General features: G+C 38.2%; 1 protein-coding gene across 1 annotated transcript; it reads right to left on the bottom strand.

Annotated features, from left to right (window-relative positions):
* Positions 1 to 721: 721 nt before the first annotated feature.
* On the bottom strand, positions 722 to 4,341 carry LOC131077845 (pentatricopeptide repeat-containing protein At3g26782, mitochondrial). Its single transcript, XM_058015420.2, has 2 exons — positions 1,457 to 4,341; positions 722 to 1,257 (listed from the first exon to the last, which is right to left on the bottom strand). The coding sequence occupies exon 1, from the start codon at positions 4,339 to 4,341 to the stop codon at positions 1,525 to 1,527; it is 2,817 nt and encodes a 938-aa protein (XP_057871403.1). The 3' UTR covers positions 722 to 1,257; positions 1,457 to 1,524.
* Between the last annotated feature and the right edge of the window lie 9,708 nt (positions 4,342 to 14,049).

The raw sequence follows: 14,049 nt of genomic DNA, 5'->3' as shown, positions 1-14,049 counted from the left end.
ACTCATTAATCAATAGAATGTCATCATCTATGTGCTTATAATTAGCAAGTAAGAAATATTTCACAAGTAAAGAAGCATCACTAGAGACATCTTGATCATGTAAGTGTTCCTCACTAAGGCTAAAAATATAATCATGTAATGTAGGATAAGGCAATAAAACATCAAAAAACTCGACATAAGAAGCTAACAAAGTATCATTAAAGCCTAAGCTATCATCATGTGAAGGAAAAGTACTTGTCGACTCAACATGATATGTAGAAGAATTATCAACATGAGATAATGAATCAATAGAACTTGTCATTCACCCTATATCTAAATACTACTTTTCTTCACTTCGCTCAATGAATAGTTAATGTTATATGTGCTTTCTTATATCTATGGATCAATGGTATTTATAACTACCTTTATAGGGCTATTGGTATGTCGCAAATGGACATATTCTCTAAGGTCAACCCGTGGATACGTGCATGAATAATTGAAAACAACAATCTTCAATCTTACAAATGCTCTTATGAATGATCATATAAACTAAATTATTTTTTATGCACCAATTTAAGTATTTTCGCTCCTTAGAATGAGAGAGGAATTATCAATAGTTTGTGTAAACTGAATGATTTGAATGTCTTTAAATATAAGAACATAGCAATGAATCACTCAAATCTGTAAGAACATAGCAATGAATCACTCAAATCTGTACTTAGTTGTCACTTGGAGAGAAATATTCAAATTTTAAATTTTGGTCTTTAGATTAAAAATATGGGTATAGACAAATGTGTTTTGGAAATGGACAAAGAGAATGTATTGGAATGTTGCAACCATGCGGATGAGACACGTAAAAATATAAGAATATGTGAATAATAAGAGTGGAGTGGGAGCTAAATGCACAGCTTGATAAATGCTAGGATAACATAAATGTATAGAAGTGTGTGAGAGAGAGGATAAGGAAAGGCTAAGAGTATAGTGATATATGTGTATATAACTGTAACTCCAGGCAAAATGTCCTTGCTGTTCCCTGAGACAAAATCCACCTGACACAATTTAAAATTTAGGGCCAAATTGTAGACCTGACACAAGCACAAGCCAACATTATTAATTCAGACAAAAATACCAAAGAAAATGCCAAAGGGAGGAATAATTAGGGATAAGAAATGCTTTCAGAATATCGTAACAGTGGCTTGAATGTAACTCTTTTGCTAACGTTTCCTGCTGGGTGCACTCTTCTTTCTCCAGATTTTCAGGCCAGAACTGTACGACCTCCTTAAAATAAAAAACAGTTCAATGCCATTACTTCTTCGTGATATTATAACATAATTTTTTTGTTCCATCAGTATATCAGTATATCAGCATCAGTGATAAACATTGATACAACAACATTTCATAAGGTCGATATAATAGTCTAGCTCTAAGAAAACCTCAGAAATAACATAATTTTCAAAAACTGAAAACAACTTCTTACCACTTCAGGTCTGACCCCATACATCTTGTTATAGTGCAAGCGTATGTTATAGTTTGATTCACTTAAATTCACCAATAATCTCCACAGGAACATTTTCCATGCTTGAAATGATGGAAACGGTGTGCATCTCTCACAATAATTTCTCTCTCAACAACCTTGGAAATATACTTGGTTGCAGTGTGGCAATCACCACATACTCGAAGGTTCTTGACAATTCTAATGGTTGTTCCATCGGCCGTCTGTAGCAACCCAAATGCAATTGCCAACTTTTCACTATGGTGGGAAAGGAGAAATTCCTTCTCCTCCTCCTCCACATCATTCATTACAGGTCTTGTGTCTGGAATGTACCCTGCTGCTTTCATCTCCCAAGACAATTTCTCTAATTTTGCGTAGATGTCTTGTGTTTGGGGGTGTGATCTGTCTCCCACGCAAAAAACATGTATCATTTTCTGGACTTCAATCCAACTACATCCAGGTATCTTTTGTAACCCTCTATCTTTCATCAATTTCCTTACCTTCTGAACCTCGGCCCACCTGCCTGCTTTTGCATAAATGTTTGAGAGAAGTATGTATGGCGCACCATTAGTGGGATCCAACTCAAAAAGGAGTGTTGCCATAAATTCTCCTAGCCCTATATTCACATGTGATTTACAAGCGCCAAGCAAACTCAACCACACAACTGAATCGGGCTTCATTGGCATTTTCATGATGAAGTTTAAGGCTTTCTCAAAACAGTCAGCACGGCCAAGAAGGTCAACCATACATACATAATGATCAATTGCAGGCATGATGCCATAAGAGTCAGTCATCTGATTGAAATATCTACAGCTATCGTCCACTAGACCTGAATGGCTGCATGCAAATAAAATACAAACAAAGGTTATATGGTTGGGGTTGGTTTCTGAAAGCTTCATTAGTTCGAAGAGTTTGAGGGCATCCTTGCTATGGCCATGCATTGCATATCCCGCAATCAGGGCATTCCACGACGCTACATCTGTAGGTTTTATTTTGTCAAACAATTTACTAGCCTTCTTTAAGCTGCCTGATTTTCCATACATGTCTATCAAAGCCGTAACAACAGTGCTCGTCAAAAAGCCGTTTTCAATTATTTTTTGATGGAACTCCATGCCCTGTTCCAAAGTTCCCATTTTTGCACATGCTGGCAGAACACTGGCAAACGTAGATGCATCTGGCTTTATATCCGTCTGTTGCATTTGCTTAAATATCTCCATAGCCTTTTCGACAAGGCCATTTTGTGCAAACCCAGCAATGATCGCATTCCATGAGACTGTGTTTCGATGAGGCATCTCTTCGAAAAGCCTCAAAGCCTTATCAAGAAAACCATTTTGTCCGTATCCTGTAATCATTGTATTCCATGAAACTACGTCTGCATTATGGATTTTCTCGAACATTTGGTGGGCTTTTTGTATGTTTCCAAATTTTGCGTACATGTGCATCAGTGCAGTCACAACTACAAGATCCGACGAAAATCCACTTTCAATTATTTTTTGATGGATATTGATACCATGTTCCAAAGTTCCCATTTCGGCACAAGCTGGAAGGATACTAACAAAAGTCGACGAATTTGGCTTCGTACCTGCCAATTGCATTTGATTAAAAATCTCCAAAGCTTTTCCAACCTGTCTATTTTGCGCATATCCAGCAATGATTGCAGTCCATGAGACTACATTTCGATGAGGCATTTGGTCGAACAAATTGTGCGCTTTCTCCATCCTTCGACATTTTGCATACATGTCTACAAGAGCAGTCAAAATTACAACATTTGACAGGAATCTGGCCTCAATTGCCTTTTGATGAATTTCCAGACCCTGATGAAGAGCTCCCATCTTGGCGCACACGGAGAGAATGCAGACAAACGTCGCCGAGTCTGGCTCTACACCTGCCAATTGCATTTTCTTTGAAATCGCCCATGCCATTTCAACAAGCCCACCTTGTGCGAATCCAGCGATGATTGCAGTCCATGAGACAACATTTTTGTGGGGCATTTCTTCAAAAACCCTTAAAGCCTCGTCAAGGAACCCACGTTGTGCATATCCTGTAATCATCGCATTCCATGCGACCACATTTGCATTATCCATTCTGTCAAACAATTCGCGCGCCTTCTCTAGTTTTCCACACTTAGCGTACATGTCTATCAGTGTATTCGTCACAATATCACAGAACTGAAATTCACATCTAATAATCCTTCCATGGATCTGCAATCCATGTTTCAGAGATGCCAAGTTCACACATAGTGGGATAATAGCGGAGAAAGTGAATTCATCCGGCTGGACAGCTGTTTGTTGCATTTGGTAAAACATTGTGAATGCCTGTAGAGGAAGGTTATGCCTTCTGTAAGCTGCAATTATCATATTCCATGAGTAAACGTTTGGTTGAGGAATGTCGTCGAAAACATTGTGAGCATCCACCAAACTTCCACATCTATCATACATGCGGATGAGTGTATTGGGGAGGAGAGTGTCTTTGGTAGATGTAAATCCGTTGCAATGGATGTCAGAGTGGATTTGCTTACCCTCTGATAGGACATTTTTGGATCTTGAAGCGCACAAAAGATGAATGTATGTAGAAGAGAACAGAAGAGGATTGTGGGTAGTAAGAAGAATGTGTATAGCCTGCTTCAAATAACTATGTTTGCAGAGCGCTCCGATATTCTGGTTGAGATGGGTCAGTGATGACATTGTATGAATCTGTTGGTCTTCATTGTAGCATAACAAAATAACACAATGGAATTTGTGTGATCGGCATTCCTTGCTTTTGGAGGGAATGAACAAAAACACTCTCAATATCCTCTCCTTATTCTTAGCAATGCTGCTGCAATTAAATGTGAACTTCTTGTGAGGCCGATAAACAGGGGAATCTTTCATGCGGCGTTTCTTTACGAGCTCAAATTTGATGGCCGTATGGCCATATATAGTTATTTTTGTTGTAAAATATATTTAAACACCTTGCATTTGAAAGATAAGTTTGAATAGATATTTGATATTTAAAATTTGTTGGAAAGAATTGGTTCTATTTCAAGGTACTTTTGTCATCAAAGTATTTGGAGAGTTTGGGGGGCTCTATAGCTCTAGCTTCATTGGGTTACAGATGACTTTCATAAAGATCTATTCAATTAATCAATATTGTTTTTTGAGGTCGTATTTTTTTAGTTATCAAGTGAGGTCGTTGACTCTCTTACCTTGAGCTAGTACACTAAAATTTCTCAAAAGAGGAGCTAGAACTTTACCATATTTTTCTCTACTTGGTCATCAAGAATTTTCTTCCTTGATTGGATTTCAAACTAACATATGGGCTTTCTAACCAAAGATCAAAAGACATCAAACAATTCTCGATTCCATGCCCACGCAATTGCTACATAAGTTGATGTGTTTCATTTCAAACCTTGCTAAAAGGACTGGAAATGGTTCCCATAGGTTACACACCCTTCAAGGGTATTCCTGGCGTCTGCTCACTTGCATGGTTGATTAACTTATTTCCCACTGACAATTGCATTCTTCTAGTAGGATATGGCAGAGAAGATTTTAGGGTGTTTGGATTGTTGTGCTTGAGGTCTTCCTCTAGGGACCCATCTCATGCACATGGACATTCCCACTCTAAATTGTCCTTTTTGAGGGCAAATTGAATCCCTCAAGCATATTTTTTTGTTTTGTCCTTAGCCTCAAGAAGCTTAGAACTAGATTCATGACTTCTTCGAGACCTTCAAGCTTATCCCTTTCTTGTGGCACATGGTTCTTCTTAGGGATTGGTCTCATTTCCCCCATAGGTTTATTCAAATAAGACAAACTTTTAGGGTGAAATTTTTATTTAGTATTTGGAAAGATAAAAATGTTACTCTATTTAATCACAACACTACTAATAAATGTTTTTCTTTGTATTCTAAAGCTATCATTTTCTCTAACATTTTTATGCAAATTCAAGTGTAACAAATTTTCACTTGAAGTTGCACATCTTCAAGAGTTGTTAAAGCAATGGAGTAATGTCCGCTACACTGTTTCTTGGGTTCCTTCCAACTCCACTCCTCCTCATGGACATTGGTGTGGATGTAGTCACTCTTCTCATTAGGATAATGACGGAGATCATGGGTCTCACTCTCATGGTCTTGTGCCTCAAAATCCCACAGATTCTACTACTTGTGGAGGATGGCTTTAGCCCTCACATCTGCCATCTCCTTGATGAGACACTGGTTGGCTAGGCATCAACAAATTTCCCCATGTGTCACTCGCCATATCTCCAACTCGCACTCATCCACCTCTTGAGGAGAATGTAGAATATAAATGCTCTCACTGGCTGGGAGCCAATTGATGATTGCAACCTCAATGATGATTAGGCTCGAATCTTGAAGATCAAGATACTCCTCTATTTGGTATAGCCATGGTTGCTTAATCATTTTTGTAAAGTTGTTTCAAGTTAAGACCCTTTTGTAAAGTTGTTTCAAGTTAAGACCCTTTTGTTTTTGCTATTATATTTCAAGGCTAACATGTCAATGCAAAGTTAAATAGGATATTTTCATTAAAAAAAAAGATTGACAAATAGAATCAACCATCAAATTTAAGCCCCCCTTACTGAATTCTTGAACATTCTAAAAGGCTTTCCCACAAGGTCATAATACTCATTCCATATTGAAAGGGTTGTTTGTAAATCCCACTTTTGAATTTGTATATGTGAAAAACAAAATAATGTTTCCTTAAATGATAGTTTAAATTAATTGAATAAATATTATTAAATAAGCATGACTAGTTTTAATTATATAAATAAAGTTGGAATAGAAATTATGTTGTGCTTTAGGAATTAAATAAGGCAGAGTGTAATATTTAGATTGGCAATTGAATAATGATGTTAAATATATAAGGTTTTCGAAATTATTTGTTGTCAAACCTTGTAAACAATGTCTCTTTGATAGCATAATTACTTGAAAATTAGTGATATATTTCTATCATGTTAAAGGATAAATTTATGAGTTTGAGGTGAGTTTGCAACCACAATTCTATACTTGTCTTCTAGATTTGTCCTATCAATCTATAGAGTTATGCCCTCCAATTTCCCCTAATATACAATCTTTTGCTTTGTCTTTTCTAAAGTTCTAAGCATGTGGTGTTGATGAATACCATTGTTAGGTTGTTGCACAACCAAGTTGCAAGGGCACCATGCCTTGGTCAACCCCTTGAAATTGTACAATAAAAAAGTAGTAAGCAAATACCTAAGATGCAAATTCTTTGCTCTTTTTCTTTCAACAAATTGAAGTTTGTTACTATTGATTGCTCTCTAGAATGATTGGAAACTTGATTGTCCTTGATGATAGAGCTACTCATAGAATGAATGCATTGAATGTCTTTAAATACTAAGACATAACATCAAATCATACCAAAAGTGTGTTTAGTTGGCTAAAGGTAGAAGGATGAAGGGGGCTAGTTGGCCAAATTTGAATTTTGAATTTTAAATTGGCAAGGGCAAAGCTTGCAATCAAAAACTTGGGCTTGGAATAGAAAATGGTTAAAGGGATATTTCAACATAAATAAGTATGATAATTAAGTAGACATGATGAGTGTATACAAATGCATGTATAAATAGATAGAGTAAGAATTTGTGTGTGTGGATGGATAAATAGGCTAGGGGAATGTGTTTGAACCATCACAAAAGTTAGTGTCATTTGTCATTATGGATGTATACTTATGCATTGCATAAAAATAAGTACACAAGTAAATAGAAAATAGAATGCATGTGCAAATTTCACTACTATAAGATGTGAACTATTTTATGGATGTCTTTTGTGTTGAGAAATTTGCAACCATTTATAACAATTTCCACATAACCCAAATGGAGAAATCTATGCAAACAAGCACTCAAAATCCATATGCAAAATAATAGACAATATAGCATCATAGATGACACAAGACATTCCCTGGGAAATCCTTCAAGGTAAAACAATCCAAACTCCAAAAACATCCATCACTCATGTATTATTCAACAGTGAAATCATTACAATACATTTGTAGAGTATCCATGAACACCTTTGAAATAACAAGCTCTTTACATGCACTTCATGTGAAAAAAACTGTAACCATACATTCCATGCCATCCTTCAAACCCTCACAAATGTAACCTATAAGAGATGCTCTTGCATGCCAACTCCGTAGCAAAATTAGCAAACTTAGACAGCTACCCATGTGCTCTCTTTTATAGACATAAGCTTGCACAAAACAACTACATAGTATTATGTAAACCATGTGACTAATGTCATGAAATTACAAAACCATTTCCCACTTGATTTACTTTTTAGTACTAATTTTTTTCAATATTAAATATTTATCCCTAATTACAAACCCACATTGAATATCTAAATCAATGTTGCATGCAACACAAAAAATAGCTCCAAGAATGATAATCCCATGTCTTGTAGGCATCCCTAGATCCCCTAGGTACACCACAAATAATATTAAATTACATTATAATACTATTCAAGGTGCGCAACACACATTTTCCTAACATTATGGTTATTAAATATGTCTAAAAATTGTGCATCTTATTATTGTTTCTATGACTATAAAATATTTGAATCTAGTTGATAAACCATTATGTAACACTTGATATGAGTTTTAGGCCTTGGTATCTTCCTAGTTATAGTTTACGTGAATTTAGAGTATAACTACCCTTTTAATTTTTTAATATAATAAATTATATTAATTATATAATATATTTATTACTAATTTATTATAGTAAATTTTACTACTTATCAAATTGCCATTAGTTTTATATACAAAGTCATTCTATATACTCTAGTCGGTCAATACTACCGAAATATTTAGTCGGTATGAACAGTCTAGTCGGTTACAGAAGGAAAATAGTCACAAAGCCCAGTATACACCGAGCTGTCTACCGAGTGTTATTTCATGTCTACCAAGCAGTAAAGATAATACACCGAGTTGATATACACTGAGTGAAACGTGTTAACAGATTCATTGAACCTGGACACACATATGAAAACATGTTACAATATCGAGGCACATAGAACCGTTATTGCATTGGAAATTGCACATATAGATTTTGTATAATTTTGAGGTCATCTAACCAATGAAATATTTTGCATGGTTATTTGTTCGAGAAATCATGTTTGTAAGATCAAAGCAATGAATCAGATCACCGACATAAGAAGTCTATTTATATAGCATGATTTTAGGGTTAGAAATCGATGTGAATGTGAGAAATGTGTGTGCATATGTTTATGAAGCAAGACTTATGTGATACATGAGAAATCACAGAGTATTATGATTGTTACAGAGACACAGAGGTCACCGAGAAGGTTATCAGAGAACAGTCGAGGAACAGAGTAAACAGAAGGGTTTACCGAGTTACTTTATGAGTTACCGAGGTATGCTGTAGGCAAGGTAATCTTATTTTGAGCACATAGAATCTACTACATCATTTCAGATGTAAAGTTGCAGATATTTGTAAAGTCTTATTGTAATATTTTGAAGTTGTAAGAGAAACCTTTAATAGGGTAAAAGACTCTAATCAAGTCTATAAATTGTAAATCCTCTAACCAGGTGCAGCATATATATAGTGTTGTAAAATCCTTTAGCAAGGTAGATCTAACAGATCTTGTTACTCCTAACAGGGTAAGCTATCAAAAATAGCTAAATATGTAGCTCTAACCGAGCACTCTTTATTATTGCAGTAGTGAAGTTGTGGGTGCCATCCCCACCGCAGTTTTTCTCTCTAACCAAGAGTTTCAGCATAACCAAAATATATGTGTTATGGAGTGAATCATCTATGATTGTTACTCATTTGTTTTAGCTTTATTTTATGTTACTGCACTATTTTGTTTATGCATAACAATAAGGCTATTATTGAAGAAAGGTTTTAAAGTACTGATTCACCCCTCCCCTCTCAGTACATTAGCTTTCCATATTGGGCCTAGCAATTGGTATCAGAGCTTGAATCTTGGAAAAGGGTTTAACTGCCTAAAGAGAAAGATCTTATCAATGGAAGGCTATAAACAATCTCGGAGGATTGTGTATCTACAAGAAGAGCTGGATAATGCAAATCAAGTGATTACAGACATGCAAAGACAAATGCAAAAATCTCTGAAAGTAAGGAGAAGATTATCTGATGACTTACAGGACTCTCAAGAGTTAGTGGAACAAATTGAGACATCATCTGAGAATAGTATGTCTGAAGAGACTGAAGAAACGATTGGACAATTAAAAGAAAAGAACAAAGCATTGGCTGATCAACTAAAAGCAATGAAAAGAGAACATGAACATTTCAGCACATAAATGACTGGAAATCTTGATGCATTGAGGACAACTGAGGACAAAGTAAGAGATCTAGAAAGAGAGAAACAACAACTTGAAGCTTTAGTATCTGATAGGGATGATGAAATCATAAGGTTGACTGGGATTCAACAAAATCTGACAGATCAACTAGGTTATGCACATCATGAAGCAAATCTAAAAGATGATGAGAATCAAGCATTGAAACTTGAAGTATCAAGGTTGAGCAATGAACTTGAAACAGAGAAGAAATCCAAGGAAACACTGAAGAAGAGTTATGAAGCATCAAAGATGTTGGATGAGAAATTGAACACAAGACGACCCTACAAAGAAGGAGGACTCGGTTACAAAGGAAAAGACTCTACCGAGAAGGGAATCTACACTACCGAGAAAGGAGAATCATCAAAACAAGCTGGAAAAAGGAATAACATCAAAAGGAAGAAGCCTATTTGCTACTACTGTGGAAATCAAGGTCATACTGCCAACATGTATCAAATCAGAGAAGGTAAGCAACCGAATACCACTAAGACCAATGGTTATTGTTACAATTGCAATAAATATGGTCACACATATAATCAATGTAGGACAAAGTCTGTTAACAATTATCAGAAGGCAAAATTCAAAGGGTTTTGTAAAAACTGCAATAGATATGGACATAGTATCGAGAAGTGTTGGTTTAAGCAAAAGAACCACATGTGGTTTGCACACCAAGCAAATACTAGAGGTTATCGAACTAACACAGATCCTTACCGACAATATTCTGCAGTACCATGGGATTACAATACAAGGATATGGTGTGAATGTTGTGGAAGATATGGACGTGTAAGTGCCAACTGCTTTATAAGGTTTGGAATGTGTATATGGTGAAAATGGATAACAATAATAACAATATTGAAAGGCTAAATGAATTCAACCACAAAACCCTAGCCTAACAACAACAAAGATCCACCATAACATATGAAGATTACCTAAGACAATGCAAATCACATGAAATCACAAAGATTATACCATCACATGTCCAATAGGGTTTTGATCTCCATTCTTCCTATCTCCATTGATCTTGCTTGATATATTTGCTCTCAGATTTTATATGCACAAGAGCTCAACAAAGAACGGAATGTGGTTGCAAGTAGGATCGTAATGTAGTCAAGTCCTTAAGATGATTCGTTAGGCTGAGTGATTAGGGTTAGATAATGAAGAAGGCATCTCCTTAAATAGAAGACACAATATGAAATGGAGGGATAAGATTGAGAGGTGTAAAAAGAGGTCGGCTATGATTAGAGGGTAGGTAGAAGAAATAGTAAAATAATGAAAGAGGTAGGTAGTGTAGGAATTAAGAGATGAATGACATGTGTCATGTGTAGAAAAAGGTTAATGAATTAATTAAATAAATAATGATTTATTTAATTAATAGTAGAAGTGGGATAATTAAATAAATAAAATATTTATTTAATTTAGGAAAAGGATAATTTAAATAAATAAATGTATTTATTTAAATGAGAAATAAGGCTAGAAGAGGATAAATGAATTAATTAAATAAATAATGATTTATTTAATTAATAGAAGAATTAAGCTTAGATAATTAAATAAATAAAATATTTATTTAATTAGACATGACAATTTTAGGTGTCTACATTTTGCCCCTCTTTGAGACAATGCGGCTTGTCGCGTTGTTTCAAAGAAGATAAGATGAACTGATACAGAGTTGCCCCAGAATGGGAATGATATGCCCCCTCGAGAGATTGGATGAAAAAGTCTGAAAAGATTGCAGACAATCTCTCGATAAGAAAGAAAGGCTAGAATGGAATGGTCGGATAAAGTGACAAAGTCACGAGATAATGAAGACTGACTCGGGAAATGAAGGCGAGGGCTAGGGTAGGCTATAAGATAGACCACGGGCAAAAGACATCCTCATTGTCATCTACACCCTCACGAGATCACAATGCAGAGCAAGAAAAAGAGCAGCAGCAATCAGCAGCAATGGCTTTCGTACACAGATTCGACCGCGTTCGTCGATTCCAGAGGCCAGCAGAGGCAGGAGAGCCGGTAAGTACCACCAAACCTCCTCGTACTTTGACGCATTCAATTTTGTCATTAATGCATGCTAGTTAGCAATAAATGCGCTTAGGAATAGGGCACAAAAAAAGTGCAAAAACGTGCAACCGCGTCTGCGTCGGTGCCAGGCGTGTTTGTGTCCGCCAGGCGCGTCTATGTCGGTTCCAGGCGCGTCTGTGTCTGGAAGCGCGTTTGTGCCTAATGCGGGCGCGTCTGCGTCCTGAAGGAGTGTTTGTGTGCCAAAGTCGCGTTTGTGACAAATGTAGGCACATTTATGTCAAACAGGCACGTCTGTGCTGTTTAGGTGTGCTTGTGCAGTCAATAGGCGTGTTTGTGAGTTAGAAACGCGTTTGTGTCTGAAAATGCAAGGTTTTGGTCTTCTAGGTCAAATCGGCAGTTCTGTGATGAACATACGCTGTCGATTGGATAAGCTGTTGAGAGGATACACTCAAGCAGGTCCTCTAGGAAGACTAGGATAGATCAAGGCACTTTGTGATGAACAGTGAGTACCAAGATAGAGTACTTTGTGATGAACAGGGAGTACTGAAATATGAGCAGCACTTTGTGATGAACAAGGAGTGCAAAATGTGAAGAACACTTTGTGATGAACAGGGAATTTCACACATGTAGTACTTTGTGATGAACAGGGAGCACTACTAGGATAGATAGCAACACTTTGTGATGAACAGTAAGTGTCACTAAGATAGATGACCATATGCATTGAGATAGCGAGTAGCATTTTGTGATGAACAGTGAATGCCACCCTGACTGACATGATTGATTTGCTTGACTGCAGGAGTATTTGCCTATGTTGGAGTCACGGGAGAGATTCCCGTCCACACAGAGGTTGCGACCAGAGTTGTCTTTTCAGGATAGAGCTGCCATTGAGGAGATGGGTTTGAGACACATATTGTATGTGCCTGAGTTTCGGGCAAACATGGGTTTGCTGACTGCACTGGCCGAGAGATGGCATTCAGAGACATGCACATTTCATTTGCCAATGGGTGAGATGACAGTCACCCTGGAGGATGTTTATAGGATTCTGCACATACCGATCGATGGAGAGCTGATTCCATACGATCGCGATGGAGACAGAGAGGCTTTGAGACAGGTGTTTCAGGATCCCGGCCTAGAGATGAGAGCAGGACATGTGGCATGGGACACCATGACCGCGACAGGGTTAGCTTTGCCAGCTGTGATTGGAGGAGCTATCAGTGGGTTCCTATGTCCGGACAGAGCGACACGGGGGTTGGCAGTGGGCTGGGGAGGAGCACTGGAGATATTGGTGACGCAGCACACCAGATATGCATGGGGTCCATGTGTTTTGGCCCACCTATATTATGAGCTTCACCAGTTTGTCTACCATGGGTCAGTGGGACTGGGTTGTGGAGTGACACTACTGCAGGTTTGGGCATACGAGCATCTGCTTATCACGTGGCCGATACATTTCAGAGGCAGGGGTCATGGACGGAGTTTTGTTCATCTGTACGACATGATCACTTCACAACCTCAGATTGGCAGGTTAGAGTATTGGCGGCGAGTGATAGATGACATTGATGTCGTCATCTAGAGGCCGTATCTGGGATGCAAGGAGTGGGAGGATGACGCAGTGGAGCTGCCTTACACCTTCCGGAGCAGGTATTTGATTGGGCGGATGCCCTATATACTGGAGAGGCAGCTGGTAGACAGGATTGGCCCACAGTTTGGCCGGATCCAGAGGATGCCACGAGGCTCGGGTATGTATGCCCGTACAGTTAGAGATCAGGCGCAGTTCGGACCTTTATTGTCATATGATCAGGCAGTCACACAGCTAGCAGAGATGATACCCCTTGCTTGGGACATGTGGCCTGAGATTGAGGATGTCGGGATGGATGCAGAGTATACAGCGTATTGGGCAGAGCATCCATTCTCCCAATTGACAGATCCAGGAGAGCTACTGGATGGAGATGGAGGAGGAGATGATGATGATGATGATGGTGGGGGTGATGGGGGTAGAGGCCGACGGCGGCAGAGGGGAGTAGTTGGGGAGAGGAGGGTGGCACCTCGGAGAGAGGGTGGACAGGAGGGACAGGCCCAGGTGGTGAGGGGTCGCGGTGGAGTGCCCCTGCAGGTACCAGCAGCACAGGGTCCTAGAGCACAGGGACAGAGACAGGGACAGGTGCAGGGACAGGTGCCAGTACAGGCACAGGGACAGAGATAGGTACAGGGACCTAGGCATGTACCAAGACAGGTACCCGTTCAGGCACC

Source organism: Cryptomeria japonica, chromosome 9, assembly GCF_030272615.1.
Source record: "Cryptomeria japonica chromosome 9, Sugi_1.0, whole genome shotgun sequence".
Lineage (NCBI taxonomy): Eukaryota > Viridiplantae > Streptophyta > Pinopsida > Cupressales > Cupressaceae > Cryptomeria > Cryptomeria japonica.
This window is presented reverse-complemented; position numbering and strand designations above follow the sequence as displayed.

Coding starts and splice junctions, on each gene's coding strand:
- LOC131077845 (XM_058015420.2), bottom strand. CDS start 4,341: ATGAAAGATTCCCCTGTTTATCGGCCTCACAAGAAGTTCACATTTAAT.